Genomic DNA, 20,083 nt, shown 5'->3' on the forward strand with positions numbered 1-20,083 from the left:
AAGCACGGTCCGCTCCTCTAGAACACCTGGCAAACACGCACTTACACTGATCTCTGCAGAGTCTATTTGACTTACCTAGGTTTAATACTGGCTTCTGTTGACTTGCTGGAGTCTGTAGAAGTATTAAAGCAATTCCAATAATGACCAACTCAACAGGAAAATCCTAGAAATAGAAGAGAACAAAAAGTTTCTTAAAGAGAATCCAGGAACCATGGCTTCACAGCATAAACCTAAGAAAAACATAGCTCAATGAACAGTTGTAAACACTGAATAGAAGGCCTAATCCAGTCTGTACCACTGAAGAAATAACTGGCAAATACTACTCGGGGCAGGCTAAGGGTTAAATCAGTGGCTAAAAAGCAACAGAGTTATGAGAAATAATTTGAAGAGAAGAACTTTGTATTTTGGTTCATTCTCCCTGCTTTAGTTAGGTGGGTGATTTGGGTTTTGTTAAAGAAGAAAACTTCCTACGAAAAATATTTAGAGGAATAAATCTTTGTGAGCCACTGTAACAGCCTGAAATGCTGGATTCAGGATCGTTTCATTGGGGGAAAGTAGCTAATTTATTTCTATTTACCTAACATCAGACACAATTCATTGATATATCTTACAAAATAAATTACATGAAGTGTAGTTTAACAAACTGTATTATGGGAAAGAAGCATTGGTGTGAAGGGGGGGGGGGATCGTAATTTATTGAGCATATTTAACAGTAACAAAGAAACAAGCGTAGAATATGCCAACATCAAGTTGAGCATCTCGTAAGTGAAGTGAAGATGACAGGCACAGTAAGTTCTAATCAAGATGACACAAGAGCAAAACAAAAAAGATACGGCAGCTTCAGTCCACTCAGAAATCTTACAGAAGAGCCTGCAGAGTCAAATCATGATGATAAAGACAGACAAAGGGGGGTTGTGGGGCAGCCATGTGACAGGGACAAACAGAAAGGAAACAGATGAGAAAAAACAGTCTCTATGAGACCCTATCAATTCTGGCATAAATCAATAATGCCCTCCCTCCCGCATGCACCACGGCAAGAAGGAAACTAAACTATAACATCTTCTAAATCCCCAAGTCATGAGCTTTAAAAACAAAACATCAAAAGAAAAAGGGTAATTAAACTTTGTTAAGTAAGAGGTGCCCATCTGTGTCTTTTGGAGTTATCTATGTCTCCTGCTTTGAAGTGTAGTTTCGAGCAAGGAAGCAGGCAAAGCAACCAATATACTCGAGACATACATCACTGCAGCAGTCCCTGCCATATTTCCCTGAATTTTTATATGTCCATATATAAAACAGGAAGGCAGCAAAAGTATTTACATTCCAAATTTGGAAACGTCCAAGAGGTTCATAGAAAAACCATAACACAGTGTATTAATGGCTTGGCTGAATGCCTCTTCCATACCAGCTGTCATTGAAAAGGCAAAAAATAAAAAAGCATCTTTAGATTTTAAAACTGAACAAAAACATCCTCAGTGGCTAGAGCTTCTAAATAAGTAATCTATCCCATGGACAAGCACCAAGTCCTGACAGCAGTACTGATGTCATGTTGTGCATGCGAGCAGGAACCTAGCATGGCTGTGCTCTGAGAGGCTCCACCAGCAGCTGAGATACATGCAGATGCTTACAGCCAACCATTGGACTGAAGTTGGGGACCCCTATGAAAGAGTTAGGGGAATTTTTGAAGGAATTAAAGGGGATGGAAACCCCACAGAAAGACCAACAGTATCAACTAACCCAGACCACTGGGAGCTCCCAGAGACTAAGCCACCAACCAAAGACCATACATGGGCTGGTGAGGGACCCCCAGACATATGTGGCAGAGGACTGTTTTGTCTGGCCTCAGTGGGAAAGGATGCACCTAATCCTATAGAGATTTGATGCCCAAGGAAGGAGGGATGCCCCCACTCCAGGGGAACACTCTCTCAGAGGCAAAGGGGAGGAAGAATGGGGTGAAGAACTCTGGAAGGCAGTATTAGGAGAGGAGGCAACATTTGGAATGTAAATAAATAAGTGTTAAATTTTTAAAAAGTAGTCATAAATGAAAGAGAACTTCTCTGGCACATGTGAGACAGGCATAAAAAAACAGAGGATAACAGAAAAGGAGCTAGAGATTTGGGATTTCAAAAACATTGAGTAAATGGTGCAGGATTAGAGGGGATAAATCTTAGATCACAAACTTCTGTTTTTTGTTATATTTTGAGAATTTCATATATGTATTCAATGAGATATGATTGTATCGATCCCCGATTGACTCCCTCTACCTCCCCACAATCTCAAACATGAACTCCCCAGCTTCACACCCCCTTCTCTTAACCCACAAATTCCTATTAGTACTGCACATGTGTGCGTGGGTGTAGGGCCATCCACTGAAACATGGGCAACTCACCAGTGGCCACACACCACTGGGCTGCCATTTCTCCTGCCCCCTCCACTCACTACAGCTCCCCCTGTCCTAACATATGCACGACCTGCACAAAATCAATCTGAACATTTTACCACACAGCCCCACAACAGGACTCTTTGCTTTCTGCCCCAAACTGCTAGCTCGAGAAAGTCAAGCCCCAGAGGGGAAAGCTTTGCAAAGTGGCAGGGAGTCATCTGGGCAGGTGGTTACTCCTTGCCCTAGATCCTGCTTCTTGGTCTGAAACATTTCCCAAGGCTTCTGGGTGGAGACTAATGAATGGAGCAACTGGTTGCCTATAGGGATGGCCATATTGTTGTTTCTCCCAGCTCAACCCCTTCCCATCCTGCGATCACATCTGTAAATGAACTCCATTCTCAGATCTTTTTTGTTTTTGGAAGAACATGGGCTCTGCTTGGTCTGTACAGAAAGAATCTAACACAGAGCCTGGCTAGAAACAGGAGAAGGAGTAAATGCCTTAACTAGTTACAGGTGCCACAAGGTTCTTTATGACAGAAAATATCTGTCACAGTTTAGTCCTCAATTCAAATGAAAGATACAATTGAACACTACCCATGTGACAGGGACTAATGACATATGCTGGTCCAGATATGCTCCTGGTAATAAGAAAGGCCTCCTTCTCAAGAACGTTACAGTCTTACTCATGGAAACACCTTATAAAAGAACGTGAAAGCAGGTTCAATAAAGTTTGCCTGGGGCAGAAGACACAGAGGGGAAGACTACTCTGCTCGCCCGGTCCTGAGAGCCACAGCTCTGGCAGGCCCTGGCCTGGAGAGCAGACTCCACCAGTTATGCCCACAGACCATTCTTCCTAGGAATTCTTGAGCTGACTCACACAGAACAGGAAGAATGCATGAGTCATCCCGAGACCGTGTCTCCAAAACTGCCAGCTCCTAACTTGTGCAAACCCACAATGCTTAGTCTGGTCTGCACCTGGAGAAATTACCGGGTATCCTAAATTGATAATGTCATTGCTTATTTTTTGATAAGAATAAATTTATTTTCCTTGGAATGAAAAAGCCTAAAAGAGACAAGCTTATGGTGAACAGTTCAACCAAAGCCAAATCCACCACACCACACAACTGGAGAAACCAGCCTAAAGAGTGTGCGGACATTCCTCTCACAGAAAGGCTAAAAGTGAGCAAGCAGAAAAGAAAGAGTATGCACTATTTAAACTGAACAGTCAGCAGATGAACCCAGTCTCGACACACACCTTCAACTCAATGACATTAGGCACTAAAGGTTCTCACATTAATTTTCAAAATGTTTAACCTCAGGAACCAACAAGAAACTTCGTTTATATATATGTATTTATATGTATACATATGGCTGTTTGAGTTGGGGTTTTGTTTGTTTATTTATATAGGATCTCACTATGTTGGCCAGATAGTTCTAGAACTCAGCCTGGCTCCAAAACGTACAGAAATCATTGTCCTCGGCTGCTACAAGGTGGGATTGCAAGAGTGAGACATGATGTGTGGTTCACATAGCTTGTAAATAAAGTCCAAAACCATCTTACTCTGTTAGCATTGCTCGTTTGCATCAATTCTTATATCTTGAGATCATAGAATGTGTAGATTTTAGAATATACCACTTGTTCAATATTTCTATTCAATGTTAATGGATGAAAATAAGGTAGGCTTTTAAGCGATGACACAGATTATTCAATAATTCATTTCATAATAAATATCTATAATAGTACAATCTGATAGCACGGGATCAAATCACCTCTGCCATACAATAAAACTACACAAATAAAACCACCCAGCTTCTCAAAGACTTTCTAAAGTGATAATTAACACGTTGTCCTCACCTCCCCAAGAAGTTCAACACTGCGCTCTAAAAGCTGAATTAAAGATGAGCAGTCCCCAGCTGTCTTCAAGCTGACTTCACAGATGCACAGCAACTGGAGGGTCAGCTGGGTAAGCTGTCTCTTCCAGAAAACAGGATGGCGCAGAAGGCTTAGATACACCTCCTCCACGAACAGCATCATCTCTGTCGTCTGCATCAGATCTTTCATCTGTTGAAGGGAGTTAGTTATGCAGGTTAAAATTATAGAATAACGTTAAACTATGCAAAATGTTTTCACAGAACAAAAGTGTGACGAAGATGTAGTTACGTAATCGGGTGCTCAGCTCCTCAAGTGTGCCATCTGCATTTGTCACTAACCAAAGCACAAGTTTTACTCCCTTTGCTGCTCTTGTCTCACACAATCTCCTCAGCCAGATGCTCTGTCAGTAAGTGATGCTCTCAAAACAAACTGTTGTTAGTTTTCTGGCTTCTTTGAAAGAAGATGTATTAACACAAATTATGTGCAATGCCTATAGGTTGAAGGACATTACCTCAAAGCTGGTTTTGAATTCTACAACAGTTCAATACATACCTGGTTATATGGCCAGCGTCCCTCACCATGAGCTAAGTTCTCCCTCAGAAAGCCTTCTGGAATGTACCAGTTAGCACACTGGAGTATGTAATAAAAGACCATGTTTAAACAGTAGGTGTCTTCTCAACAGGCTACTGCATTAGACGGATAAGGACTGGGGTCCCTTGAAAATCCCAATTCACTTTGTACCCTGCAGCTTCATTCACTTTGTACCTGAGCTAAGGGTGTGGTGTGGCTCATAGCAACCATGGTGCTTCCCAGACCTCGGTAACAGTGTCCCACCTGCCCCAGTCCACATGCTTGTATGTCATAAGTTCATCGAGAGAAAAGCCTGCCTGTTCCACCACTGCTTGTCACCCATTAGAAAAAGAGAATCAATACAAATTTATACAATTAGAGTTCCCAGAAAACCAGAAAGATTCCAAAAGACAAAGCGGAAAGAAAGAACACCAAAACCATTTACAAACAAAATATCAACAGCCAAATAACTAAATTATATGGTGATTCATTTCCTTGAGTATGTTTACTGTGCATACTACAAACATTCTACTAAAGAAAAAAAAATCAATTCAGCCAATTAGCTATAAAAGTTCTCTGGTCTTTAGCATTATCAAAATTCTTAGGAAGTAATGCTCTATCCCTATGTCAAAACAGATCATGTAACATGGATAATGTATGATGTGCCAAGAATCATTTAGACTAGAAAACCAGATGGGCAAACATAAGATGGAGAACCAACTGGTCAAGGAGGAAATTAACTGTGTGTCTCACTGACCACTGTCTCACCCTGAATCAAACTGGGGAGAGGTGGGAGGTTTATATCTCACAACACAGTAGATGCTTCGGTATGTTCCCTTCCTAGTGCCCAGGACAGACAGGGCCTTATCCACAGCACTACATTCAGCTCCGAAGCAGACATCTCTGAGCTGCACATACAGAGCACCTATGAGTTTACTAGAGCAACAGTGAAAATTCTGGAAGTCATTTCATGGGAAGAAAGTGATTCTCGTTGTTGTTGGTTGCTTTTAAATGATGCCCAATAAACAGAAACAGGCAAGAAAGATAAGAGGAAAGAGAGAAAAATGCAAACAAGACCAGACACAGATAGGAAGTCTAAAACTGTGTCTTATCATAAGAAGAGGGGAAACTAATGTATAATTGTTTAATAAACATCAATCAAAGTACTTAAAATCCGTATTAGTTCTCTGGAGTATATTCATGAGCTTGGGTGTTCACTGTTTAAGGGATATAAGAAATACCTCTACAAACGGGGAAGTAGATTACACAGCCTCTAGGGCTCCTCGTTCTCATTCTCTCTCTTAATAAAACAGATTTCTTACATGGCTAAATCTGGCACTTCCCTTTTCCTTTCACCTGTATCACTAAAAAGACAGGGTGTCCCAAAACCACTCCACAGTGTGCCTCCACAAGCATCTAAGCTTCTAAGGAAGAAAGCAAACATTTACCGAACGGCTCAGGATTTGGCAGTAAAGGCACGGTCGGTCGGAAACTGCCCCTGCTGAAGACCTTCTGCCTGCGTTTGCTTTATTGCCCACACAAAACAAAAGCTTTAGAGAAGCCACTGGAGAATTGATTTTAATTAACTTTTCTTGGCCTTGATTACAGGAAAGCACATTTATGAGCCACAGAGGAAGGAGTCACTGCAGTCAACTCCTTGCTAATACAGACTTAAAACAGGTCATCTGTGACCCAACGCGATCACTCTGAACTACATCCTCAGATTCCTTCCATCGGCCAAGCGGCATGGCGCCCAGATCCCACCAATGGCCAGACCTTGCTCGTGCACTGGGCTGGCCTGCCACACTGCACTAGAATCCCAGCGCACTGGCAACTGTGTGCTTTTTAATCCACAGCCATAAAGACGGAAACTAAAATTCCTCTTTCCCTCTCAACTCCCTTGGCACCTTACTCATAACGCTCTACACCGTGACCCGCCATCGACAAAGAATTGTGACAAGCAGCAAATTAACTTCCTTCTTGCACTGCGCCTTTCCTAGCAGCAAGGGCAAGAGGAATAGGGGAAACTCAAATGTGGCACTCAACAGGCTGAGTTGTGCCTCCTCACCGGCACACTGTTTGTTTCACTTTGCTGGAGCTGTTTTAGTTTATTCTGTTCTGTTTTTCTTCTGCTTCTTAGTATCCAGCACAAAGAGATCAAAGATCCTCTTCTCTAAAGATTCTTAAAGGACCTTTCATTGCTACTAATCTCAAAATAGGTGGTACTGATTCCTGCTTCAGGGAACACTGGACATACTATTGTATCTGGACATATTTAGTGCCAACACTTCTACACAGTCTCCCAAGTTTGTCCAATCAATCACCTAGGATCAAGAACTAGCATGTGTGAAGCAACAGTCGACGCTCACTGGCCGAGTCCAGAAGGAAGATGAGAAGCGAGGGTCTGTACCTGCAAGCACGGGACCATGTCACAGCACAGCTGAAGGATCTGCTGCTCCAACACTGACGGCTGGGCTTCCTCACAAACACATCTGGGCTGAAGTAAGACTTTGAGCAGGGACAGCCGGAGCTGAGCATATTCTTGTAACTGGGATGGTTCACAGTAGAGATACCACAGAAATGGCGCCATTATTTGAACACATGAAGCTTCCGACCTGCAAATCATGGAACATGTCAGTCAGTCACTGAGTGGAATATGCTAATGTCACTGGAAGAAACAGCTCTCACCTCAAGGGGATAAAAGACAAGATTTACTCTGGAGTGATATGGTATGACTGTGACCCAGAAATACACATTTAGGTCTCCCAAATAAGAGGCTGGGAGCTCCAACAAGGAAACATGTTCCCAGTTTATATAATAATAGAACCAAAAAAAAAATTTTTAAACTTAAGTCATTTTTAAAATGCACTGGTACAAATCAGTGAGGCAGTGGTGGGGGCTGGGGGTGGGAGAATCTTTCCTATAGTCCTCAGATGCTGCAGTGAGGTGAAACTTTTAGCTTTGGAGATGGTGGAAGCCAGTTAACAAATTCCAAAAGGTTTCTGTTACTGGCTGTTAGAGCCAAAACAAAACTGGACAAGAAATGTAGAGCTCACAATAAACTGTAATTGGACTCTGGCCCGGTAACATTCCAACCTGTGCACGGTACTATAGCCCCATCTTTGCAGACATAGTTTCCTCCCAGGAATTCTCCTTCCACCATCAAGCGGTAAGTGGCACACATTGGCCACTTTGTGGCACATCGCAAACAGCCACAGACAGCAGCAAGTAGCTTTTGAAGATGCTCTGACCTAATGAGATCTTGACTAAACAGCCCTTGTCCAGTGAAGGGACTGACTCAGGAGCAAGATGCACTAACAGATTCCCAGGACTAAAAAACATGTCTCTCATATTAGAATAGTAGTAACACCCCAAAACCAGCTAATGGTGAATATCAGAACCATCTGGGAACATTTATTAGAATTACAGCTATCAGGATCTATTTCTCCAGGGGTATCACACAAACATGCACCTGTACAAATATTTTGTAGGTAAGTATATATATGTGTGTGTGTGTGTGTGTGTGTGTGTGTGTGTGTGTGTGTGTATCCATACAATCATCCTATTATTGTGACAGCTTGCATTTATAGTATTCTATAGTTTCCTTTTTCATGCTGATACATTTTTAAGCTGTGCCCATGCTGAACAATATTAGAAAGTACAAAACAACCCTACTCTACTCCTTCAGGACACGGATCAAGCATGCTATACATGACCCTCTGGGGGCAGCAGTTCTCCATACCTTTGAGGGTCAAATGACCCTTTCACGGGTTCATATATCAAATCATACATGACAATTCATAATAATAGCAAAATTACAGTTACGGAATAGCAATGAAATAATTTTCTCATTGGGGTTCCCCAACATGAGAAACAGTACTGAAGTGTCACAGCATTAGGAAGGTTGAGAACTGCTCCAGGCCATCATGAATCTCTTGGCAGCCATCTTGGTAGCAGGCCCACTGTATTACAATACTGGCTGTGCATAACTAATGCTTATTTTACTTACTGATGACACGAGAGACAAAAACAGTGATTATGGCAGTCTTCTGTACCATTGAGAAGCCACTTGTTCCTTTCATGAACAAAGGACATCCCTTAACTTAGGGGAGAAAATGCTCAAGTCTCTAAGGTCCATGGTAAAGGATTGTTGTTAACTTTTCTCCTTTTTTAATAAACAGCACCTCTATATTGCATGTGCTTTAATATTTCCATAAGTTGAGGCATACACTGGATGATTTTAGTGCCACCCACCATGAATAATTAAGGCCACTTTACTTTTACTTTGTTAACCTACAGAATATAGAAGTAGTTCTACTTATAGTTCAAATTTATTTGATCCTTACCAGATCCTTATAAAGATAGATAGATAGATAGATAGATAGATAGATAGATAGATAGATAGATAGATAGTGTGTGTGTGTGTGTGTGTGTATACAGCTACAGAAACTGAGAGATGAATGAAATAGTTGCCCATAACCTCTTCGAAGAAACTTCCAAGTCAAGGGAGTAAGATTATGCATCAACATATCTTTAGTATCTAACTAGATTCATTATATTCCAGTAACTTCTAATCCCAAAACGTCATCATGTCAGAATGTCCACCAAATGTAGAATAAAGATTTGACCATATCATTAACTTAAACAGTCTGTTCTGTGACAAGATAGTGAGCTGAATCCTATCAGTCAATGGTTCAGCCTCTGCCTATCCTGCCCGCCTCACTCCCCATTCAATCATTTGCTCATTTCAGGTCTTTAGTCAGCCCTGGGCAGCCACTGCCAGGTCCTTTTATTTCTATCATCCCCCAGTTCTTGGCTTTACAATGATTTCCTGGGGTCCTTTCCCTTACTGACAGGCAGCCTGTGGTCAGATCACCATCTCGTGATTCTATAGCACAACCATTTATGACCATGGCATGTGCAACATCTACATCCCTTGCCAAACTGTAATCCAAATGAGGACACAGACCACAGGCTTCTGTTTACCACTCTATCACCAAGACTGTGTGCAAGTACCAAGCACATCTTCAAAGAAATGTACAATCAATTAACATGATTACATAAAGTTAAAGATATTAAAAATTAGCATGCATAAACCAGATATAACCTTATTCCTTATTTCATTTTTATTCAGTGATTTTATTTACTATTTATAAAAATAAATGATGATAATACAAGCATCTTTTAAAAATAAGTGAAATCGTATTGTTCTGGTTCCTTCACCATAAAGTGCCATTTAAAAACTGCCCTGGCTTATTGTTTTTTCTGATTTTATACTCTGCATTCCCAGAATTCTGTGATGACTCATGGCTATTTCAGAAAGAGAATAAAACAAAAGACACAAACCCCAAAGTGTTAAAGAATATTTAAGATGTGGCACAATGTACTTCCATCTGCACGGAAGTCTTCCATAATCGTGCTCCCCGCTGAAGAAGTCATGGCACACAACAGGTAAGATGGAGACAAACAATAGGGCTCCAGGTCTGCCTCTGCCAGCAACATTCAGTTAGCCTGGAATATGCCACGTAATGTGTTCTCCCTGGGTCCTTGTTCTCAAACCTGTGTGCTAAGTTAACAACCCTTTTTTTTTAATTAACAAAAGCAGTTTTATATTAAAAAGAATAATTTTACATGACACAATCATTAAAGCAACATTAATATGTACTTTTACATTCAACCAAAACAGTAAGAGGGCCAGAATATAAAAAATAACCTACTTTCTCTTACTCCAAATATGTGGGCCATCTGTAATGAAGTTCCCAACCTAAAGTGCACAATGTTGTTAATGAACAGAATTTTCAGTTCCTTAAAAGTGAATGTATAATCACAACACAGGCTTTCAATAAAGGAAGAAGAACTGCCTGTGAATGCTGCCCAAAGTCCTGGCATGAAGATATATCGACAACTCCGGATGTCTGACTTAAGTATCTAGTTTAATCAATAAACCCTAACATGGAAAGAATAAACTGCCTTTACATTTGCCTCAGTCACACAAGTGTGAAGCACTGTTCCTGTTCTTATTAAATTTAAAAACCTACCTGTATTACCTTCTAAACAACTTAAAAGTTACTGCTCCTAAATTAGATCTAAATTTTCAATTCAACCTGGAAAAGCCCAATCCCACAGTAAAAATTTATAATTGAAATTACCTTTGGCAGGGCCAACATGGAAGCACATACATTTAATCGTAGAACCCAGGAGTCAGAGACAAGGAGAACTGAGTTCAAGGCCAGCCTGATCTACAGAGTGAAGTCCAAGCTGGCCAAGGCTACATGGAACACATTTTCTTAAATGGACTGGGAAGGTAACAAAGAAATCTAAAACAATTTTATAATGATTCAAAGAAATTTCATAAAGACAATATACTTATAAATTTATATGTTGGGGGAGGTCCTGGAGGGGGGAGGATTGTGGGATGTGGAACAGTCGGAGGGTGGAACAGGAAGAATATTAAGTCTGGACTATTTTTTTTAAAAAAAGATTAATAAATAAATAAAATAATTTTAATAACGTTACAAATCAAACTGCAAGTTTTTTGTGGGGACACCAAACAGCGACTCCTCAGCACCGGCAATAAGCAAAGACAAGGACCAAAATGTAGAGAGAAATTCAAAACAGCAGACTTAGTGAGATAGTGGGATAAAATTCAACAAAGGGATATAGTTACTCCCTTGTGATAGCTCAACAATCAACAGGCCTGGCAGATCATGTTCTCTGACTGCTAAAAAGAAGAGAGAACGTACAGCCAGCTCCAGAACATTTCTTCTCCTTAAGAACCTCAGAGTCACAGCAGCTAAAAAGAGAACAACACACGGACCCAGCTCTGAAATTAGCACACCCCATTCCGTGCCCTTCATTCATTCTATTTCAGGTTACCTTGCGGGGCACTGCTGAAGAAACGCTGTCAGCTGCTGCAGGAGCAGTGGCCAGCAATCAGGCCTGTGCTCAATCACGGTGATCAAAGGCTGAGGAGGATTTCTACGAAACACAGAAAAACGCATTGTTAGCCGTCATCTCAGGAGCACGCATTCCCTATCCAAATATAGCAGCAAAGAAGCCAACACCAGCTACAGATGTGTCCCAGGATCTGCAATGTCACAAAACTAGCACCTCTTGAACCTGGGGGTGGGGGGTTCGTGAGAACTGACTTTTCCTGCATTTTATCTAATCCTTCTCCTGAAAAGAAAATAGATCCAGAGTCTCAGAGGTCTAAATTAGAAAACAGGTCGTGCAATGTAATAGCTCAGACTTCAGCCCAACTCCTAAATCCAGTAGCTCTCTCCAGTCTACCCCATGGTGTCCTCATTCCTCCTCTTCTCCCTTTCCCATGCAGGGAAGCTGTCCTCTGCCTCACCTTAGGCTAGCTTGTAAGCAACATGTAGCGTCTGCTCACGGTTTCTTTTCCACTTTTATTTTATGTATGTCTGCGCATCATGCGCACCCAGTGTCTGGAGACCAGAAAATGGCACTGAACCCCCTGGCTCTGGAGTTACAGATGCCGGTTAGCCTCAATGTGAGTGCTAGGAACTGAGTAACCCGCCCTGTGCAAGAGCAGCCAGTGCTCTTACCACTGGGGCATCTCTACCTTCTCAGCACATTTTTCTACCTTCTTCTGTGTCTTCCAGTGTATTTAATAGAAAAGACAATATCCCCCCCACCCCGCCTGTCTCAAATAGGAAAGCTTCCAAACTGAAAATGCTTTAAAACCACTGTTGTACAGGAATTTATATTACTTGGCCTATTTCCATTAAGATACCTAAGAAGTCTTTATTAAGCATAGGATCTGAAATCTGGGGGAGTCTCAAAGAATGGGGCTCTGGGAAGAATGAAAAAGCACAACACGTTTTTTTTTTTTTTTTCAATAGTTCAAAAGCCTAATAATAATTGTAAATGTACCAGGTTCTGGTTTTGTTTTTTGTTTTTTACTTTATATTTATTCATGCATTTGGGAGAGAAAGGCACCGTGAAGTGAATGTGGAAATCAAAGGAGAGCTCTTAGGAGTCAGGTCCCTTCCACCATGTGGGTTCAAGGGACTGAACTCAAGTCATCAGGCTTGGCAGCAAGTAGATACAGAAAAACGTCTTGGGACAACCTCTTGATTCTTTTTACATGTTTGTCTGTCTGTCTATTGTACCACAGAGCATGTAGAAGCCACCATGCTGGCTCGGCAATCAAGCATCTTCCTGACAATCCTCCTGTCTCCGATTCCCATCTCCACACAAGTGTGTGCATACTGACCCCCTCTCCCGCATCTGACGTTTTATGTGGGTTCCAGAAATGAACTCAGGCCATCAGGCTTGCAAGAGCTTTTACCCCGATCCAGTGTCATCTCAGTGGTCTTGAAAAGGTCTAACCCAGCCTGAACTCAGAATCAGACAATCTACCAGCATGTACCAGCACCACTGGTGCTTCTTGGCTCTTAAAGCATGGTGGGTTTTCCAGCATATCAGCATCTTCACCTAGGAAGTGAGAAACATATCCCCACAGCGCAGGCAGACCTACTACAGCTCTACAATAAAGCACTAATTCCAGCCACGGCTGCAGGTCAGAGAGTAGCTCTCCCCAAGTGCCTAGCCTCAGTTACCTTGGGGTTTCTAGGAATAGTTAAGTGACTATGAAAAACTCTGTAGGTGACTCAAAGATCACACTCTGACAGATGCTCTAAGGGAAAAAATAAAAAATAAAATAAAAATAAAAACCCATGAAGAAGTCAAGGGTAGGGCTTTATACTGTCTTTTACAAAGAAAAAAACTTCAGTAGATCTATCACAGTTACACTCGAGATTTGTGCTAAATACCACTCTGACAGTCCTCCACAATTTCCAGCTAATCTACCTTCATCTCACAGGCCAGCAGCCTGCTCATTAACACACAGGCTATTTCTCACTGTCACATGACCACCTTTGCTAAGAAATGGTTCTACCCAACCTTTTACACCAAGCCTCAAAACTCACATCAAAACCATGTATATAAATGGCAAACTCTTTGGCGAGTAAAGCTACCCAGAATCAGCTTCCATCCTGGCTGTCACAGATATGAAGCTCAAATACTCCCACATCCTAAACGCCACTCAGCACATCCCAGCAGGATAAGATCTTGAACAGGAAGGACAGTGACTTTCCCTATATGCTCTTCTGAGAAGCATGCTGGTAAAAGGAGCTTCATATAGGACCAGTCACTAACCCTCCAGCTAAGGGTAGCCTGCATGCCTATATAAAGAGAAAATCTGATAAGGTAACAGCTAAGTTTTTATGCAATCATAAAGTCCTACAATAATGAGCAACTCTTCTCTAAGAAATCAGCTCTTGGAGAGACAGCTAAGTGGTTCAGAGCATCGGCTGTTCTTCAAGAGAGCCTGGGTTCAATTCCCAGCACCCCATGGCATCTCACAACTGTCTTTAACTCCAGTTCTACAGGATGTGGCACCCACATAATATCAATGCACATAAAATAAAAATTAAAAAACAAAAAGAAACCATCTCCTTACTTCACTTACCCTCTCTCCTCTTCCTGCTTCCTCTCAAAACCACACTGCCTCCACCTTCTCATCCTCATCCCTCTTCCTGTCTCTCCCACCCCAACAAGATAACAATGACAGGTCATCTCCCCCTTGAAAACACGTTCAACTCAAACAGAAATAAAACAGTCATTTTACAGTGGTAGAAACGACACACATATGCATCCAGCTCTTACGCTCACACAGCCCTGTTCCACTCAGAATGTAAGGAACCAGTCACTTGGCTGTAGGAAACTCAGGGCCTGTTTCACCAGCTATTGGATTCAGCCAATCCCAGTTAGCATCCCAAACTTAATCCCTAAAGATTAGAGGAGGTAGAATATACATGAATAAAGGTCCAAATTAATTACTGATTTAGAGAACTGGACACTTAATTTGTCCAGACAATTGAATATACTCTAAGTGACAATACTGTAAAAAAAAAAAAAAAAAAAAAAAAAAAAATGAAAGATGTTGATTACAAGAAGCTGATAACCTTGAAAGAAGTGGCTCAGAGAATGAAAATACGGACAGTTGTCGATTAGTATCTGATTACTAGTATCACACTTTTTTAAACACAAATAACCTAAAATCAACTATAATTGCCAAAGTCTTGTTTTTAAACATAATAAACCAAAGAGCTAAATTCTCCCATGTAAATCATCAGATTGGTATGTGAATACAAATAAAAAGTAAAGCATCAAGGCTTACACTCAAGTAATAGGATGGATATGTCTTAATTAAACAAACTGCACCGCCATCATGCATGAGACTGACTTCCTCCCACACCACTGGCGCGTCACATAGACAGTCCTCACAGTGGGGACAAAACTATGCCCCACAGCCTGATAAGCAGCAACCCAGTTTCCTCCACCAGGAGCTCAGGTACTGCCGGTCAAAAGTGTCTCTGCTGCAGACTCACTAACTGAGGTGCAGGCAAGTGCAATGTGAAGCACAGAGCTGAACAGGCTTCACCTTACACGAAACCAAATGTCATCGATCACAGCCAGCATTTACAGTTCCTACGGAAATACTCTTCACAAAAGTAAGCACTGGATGCACAAGAAAACTGAAAAGGATTAAAATGGGGGAAAAAAACATAAAATTATTCCTTTACAAAATAAATCGTATCCTAAAGTAAACACCATTAGAAAATACAGATGCCCGTTTGAGTATGACAGAAAATGAAGTTATTATCCTACCACAAAATACTACAACTAGAACATGAAACATGTCATAAGGCTGAGTATAATTCGCTCTTGATATATTCAAGATTTGATTATTAAATTTATGGATTATTCAAAGTTTTTCTTTCTTCCTTTCACTTGCTGTCTGTTAGCCATTCAACCTCTTTAACATGTATTCAAGTGAGAAAGTTGGAGGCATTTGGAAGGATACATAATTTAAACTCCAAAACTTTAATCTGAAAGTGTCATTGAGAGAGATGGGGGTGGGGGAGACAGAGAGAGGGGGAGGAGTAGGGGGGTGTGTAGCTGGCAGCAACTGAGCACAGGTACCTGTGGACTTCCAGACTATGGCTGCCTCAGCACTCTTCCTGCTCCATGAGATCTCTATCAGGATGAGTGGAACTGAAACTCTGAACCTTAGAATAAATCGATTAATTAATTCAATCATTCTCAAATCTGCTACTCAAGCTACACAGTTAATTTACTCCGTCCTTTGTTTAAAATGTATGGCCGACCCTCGAACCAATCAGGTCATTTGAAAAACTAATGGTGGCTACGGAGTAGGACATTTTGAAAATCCAGACAAGTGTGGATGCCACCATTGCTGTCATCACTATAGTGGATTTTATAAAGGCCATGTGACACTATGACTCTTTTACTGTTACATAGCCATGTCCCTATATCAAATAAAACTGAAACCAGAGACAGAGGATGTAACAGTGGGATCAAGGAACACAGAATTATCCCCCAATAAGTCGAGTCTCATGTAGCCAAGACTGGTTTCCAACTCACTACATAGCCTGCCTCCGCCTCCCCAGTGCTGGGAAAATAGGTGTGCACCACTATGCCCCATCCATGCAGATCAGACCCAGGGCCCCATCCATGCAGATCAGACCCAGGGCCCCATCCATGCAGATCAGACCCAGGGCCCCATCCATGCAGATCAGACCCAGGGCCCCATCCATGCAGATCAGACCCAGGGCCCCATCCATGCAGATCAGACCCAGGGCCCCATCCATGCAGATCAGACCCAGGGCCCCATCCATGCAGATCAGACCCAGGGCCCCATCCATGCAGATTAAACCCAGTGCCTGTACATATGAAGCAAGAACGCTACCAACTAAGCTATACATCTGTCTCCAAATTTACATTCTCCATGAGATCTCTGGCAAGAGAATTAGCCTCTCTTGACCAACATTCCTTCGTCTGTAAAATAAGCTCAGGCTAGAAAGCTAACAGCAAGAGATGTATAACCCACACGCACATTATAAAGCCCAGGCAGAGATGCACAGGGTACAATCAAGCCCTGCAAAGGCAGCGAGCCACAAAGATGGCGCTCCCATCTGTGACTATATGACAAGCTTGAATGGCTCTAAGGCCAATGTCTGTGAAACCGAAGGCCTCGCCTATTTTTATCTCAGAGAGCAAAACCATCCTGTAGTGTCTGCTTCCTACGAAAGTAAAGTGCTGTGTCCAGAAGATGATTAAATTGGAATTATCTAGCTCCTGAGATGGCCTATAGATCTGCTTTCTCCTTAAAGGAGAATAACATCATTTCTAAAGATCAAAATCAATACAAATCAGACAAGCAGGTCACCCTCCATTGTCCTCCAGGGTCTGTAAATCTCTTAGTGTGCCTTGGTTTTCCTTTGACTCGCCACGTGAACCAGTATATTGAACATTCTTTGGCAGTTCCCTACTTTGTGACATGCAAGCATATTTACTGATATTCTAAGTATATAACAAAATATCTAACAAACAGAAGAGCCCCAACAACAGTAGCCAGGGTGACTATATGTGTGAGAGCACAGTCGGCCTAAAAGTTGGGTCTCTGTCTTGATCGTTTTCTGTTCCCCACTGTGTCAAATGCACTTCTAAAATGAATATAATTACACACACACACACACATACACACACCAAACATGGCCCCTGGTTGTCTTTTAAAACTCAAACTGCTTGATTTATACACTCATAACTGAAGGAATATAGAAGATCATGAAAAATCAATTTTTGTTCCAGAGTCTGTCCTGTTCGGAGTGGGGGATGGGGACTGTGAAGAAGCCTGCAGACTTGGATGCAAATATTTCTTCGCTCCCCACCTCTCCCTAGTATTACTGACAGTGGAGAGCACTGTGTGCATCTTAAATTAGGGAGCAGGGGAAAGGAGAAAAATACATGCACTGTTTCACCAGACTATCATGGAGGCGATGATAAAATAAGGTTTGCAACCACAGTCACCTTTACAAGAATAAATGCATCAATCTTAATAGAAATGAGGGAATAAAAAAAATTAGCTGTGTGGCAGTTAAATCAGGAAGCAAAAGTTATCTGTAACCTTCCGGTCACCTCAACCTTTCGCTTCATCTCTGAGCATCAGAAGGCTGTGATTTGATTTACATGGTGAATTCAATGCCTGGCACTGGGCAGCTTTCAGTGTGAGAAACAATGCCTGCACGTCAACGTGCATTTCCGAATACGCAGCTGTGACCCTGGGGCTTTGCGAGCCAGCCACGCACAGCACTTACTCCATCAAATGTGCATTTTAAGAGCGTTTCTCTACCTGCTCGGAATCTTGATTGGAAAGTGCTGGCAAGAAGCTGGGCTTATTTCTTTTTCCTTATCTCTGCAGATAAGTTAAAAGATGTATAATAAGAAAATGTTATGAGGATTACAAGATGGATATTACCACAAAAGAGAAAATGATTCGAACAGAGAAATTAGCAGTAAGTATAAACCACTGAGTAAGATAATTTGAGAACACGTGTATTTGTGGGCTTTCCATAGGAGGGCCTCAGGAAAGAACCGGAGTAACAGTGCTTCGGTCTGGACATTTTTGACAGATTATATCTTTCCTTAGGTCTGTCAGGCAGGTAAGGAGTATATAAGGTTTGTATTAAGTACACTCCTTACTCTGTCCTCACATGCACCCTTCCCTAGGGTTACTCTTTGAGGATGAGACTTTTAATGCAAAGTTATCTTTTAAGAAGACTATGATGCCTTGGGGATGGACACAGGGACGGGATAGGTGCTTCTGGATCTATGGTCTTGCTTGTATTCAGTTACATGCCATGACCGTGCAAGATAAGTAAGCTACAAAAAAAAGCTGGGATGACTTTTGTGTCTCAGACAGTTTTTAACTTACCGTGGCAGTTTCTGTATCAATATCTATATTTAGAAACTTTTGCACATTTCCTAGGGATGATTTCTGGCTAACGATGAATAATATATATAAACTTATTCTTTAGGTACGACTGTCAATCCCAGTGATTAGAAACATTAATTAAAAAAAAAAAAAACCCACCAACACAGACATTCGTTGTATGAAGAGAAAAGGGAAGGATGAAGTCAGAAGCAGAACATTCACGCAGACAGAGGAATCAGACTGCAGAGAAGCAGAGAGCCCTGTAGGGCATTGCATCCTGAGCTCACCCCAGTGCTGCCTGGCTTCCTGTTTTGTTTTTGCTTTTGTTTGCCTCAGTTCCACTGGGCTTGTTCAGAGGTAGAAGTGACAGTGCCACTCTGGGTTTCTTCTGCCTGCTCTGTACATAAAGTGAGCAAGAAGCCCTTTGAACCTACATGGAAAAGGTTTAAAACTATGTTCACACATTCCTAAGTCAAAGTCCAAACACTGAAAAGGTCTCTTAAAGATCCTGGTGGTAAGCGCCAACCAACACATTAAAGCACACCATACATCTAGGTGATTACTGCATTTGCCTTGGCTAACCTGTTTTCAGAGCTGTAAACACCTTCCCTCCTTCCCTAAAAAGGTTACCTAAGGTGTGATCTCACCTAAAATACTGGTTCCTTGAGTATCCTCACCAGTGATAAAGACCAAGGTAGATTTATTTTTAATAACTTTTTTAAGTAGTTACCTTCAGAATAAACATAAAAGCCAAAAGACTAAAAATTCACTTCTTAATGACAAAAACAATATGAGATAAATAAAATGTGGCATACGCATGCATTCGACGAAGGGAATAAAGCACTGGTACATGCTACAACATGGATGAAATCCTATAAACATTATGCCAAAAAGCCACACACACAAAGCCACACACACAAAGCCACACACTCTATGTTTCCATCATGACAATTTCTAGAATGTGCAAACCAAGTAGTAGTGTTCTCCAGGGACAGGTGGGAATAAATGACCTTGGACATGGGGCTTCCTTTAGGGGAGATGTTCAGAAACTAGCAATGGAAGTTATATAATTTAATGATCTTTAATAAAATTCACTTGCTCAAGCACCTTAAAAGAACTTTATAGCATATAAATTATGTCTCAATAAAAAAAAAAAAAAGAAGCACTAAAAAACATTGTAAACTTCAGCCAGGTATGATGACACACACCTCTAACTCCAGCACTCTGCAGCCTGAAGCAAGAGATCACAGCTGCAAACCGGCCTGCGCCACACAGCAATCTCAGAACAATCACAATGGAATTTACGTTAGAAATTCTAAAGCTAGGGTGGAGGGATGACTCAGTTCATAAAGAACTTGCTGTGAAGGCCTCAGGACCTGAGTTCAGATCCCAGAACGATATAAAGCTGTAACCTCTGTGCTCTTATGGAGACATA

General features: G+C 41.5%; 1 protein-coding gene across 1 annotated transcript in view; it reads right to left on the minus strand.

Moving 5' to 3' along the window:
- Positions 1-20,083, minus strand: part of FOCAD (focadhesin) — a 251,644-nt gene that overhangs the window by 193,028 nt on the left and 38,533 nt on the right. Inside the window, exons 5-8 of the mRNA XM_080921861.1 lie at positions 11,700-11,801; positions 7,234-7,438; positions 4,236-4,442; positions 76-163 (exon numbers count right to left, since the gene is read on the minus strand). Of these exons, the coding sequence (XP_080777987.1) occupies positions 76-163; positions 4,236-4,442; positions 7,234-7,438; positions 11,700-11,801 (602 nt within the window). The remainder of the gene's footprint in view (positions 1-75; positions 164-4,235; positions 4,443-7,233; positions 7,439-11,699; positions 11,802-20,083) is intronic.

This window comes from Micromys minutus (assembly GCF_963924665.1).
Source record: "Micromys minutus genome assembly, chromosome: 9".
Classification (NCBI taxonomy): Eukaryota; Metazoa; Chordata; class Mammalia; order Rodentia; family Muridae; genus Micromys; species Micromys minutus.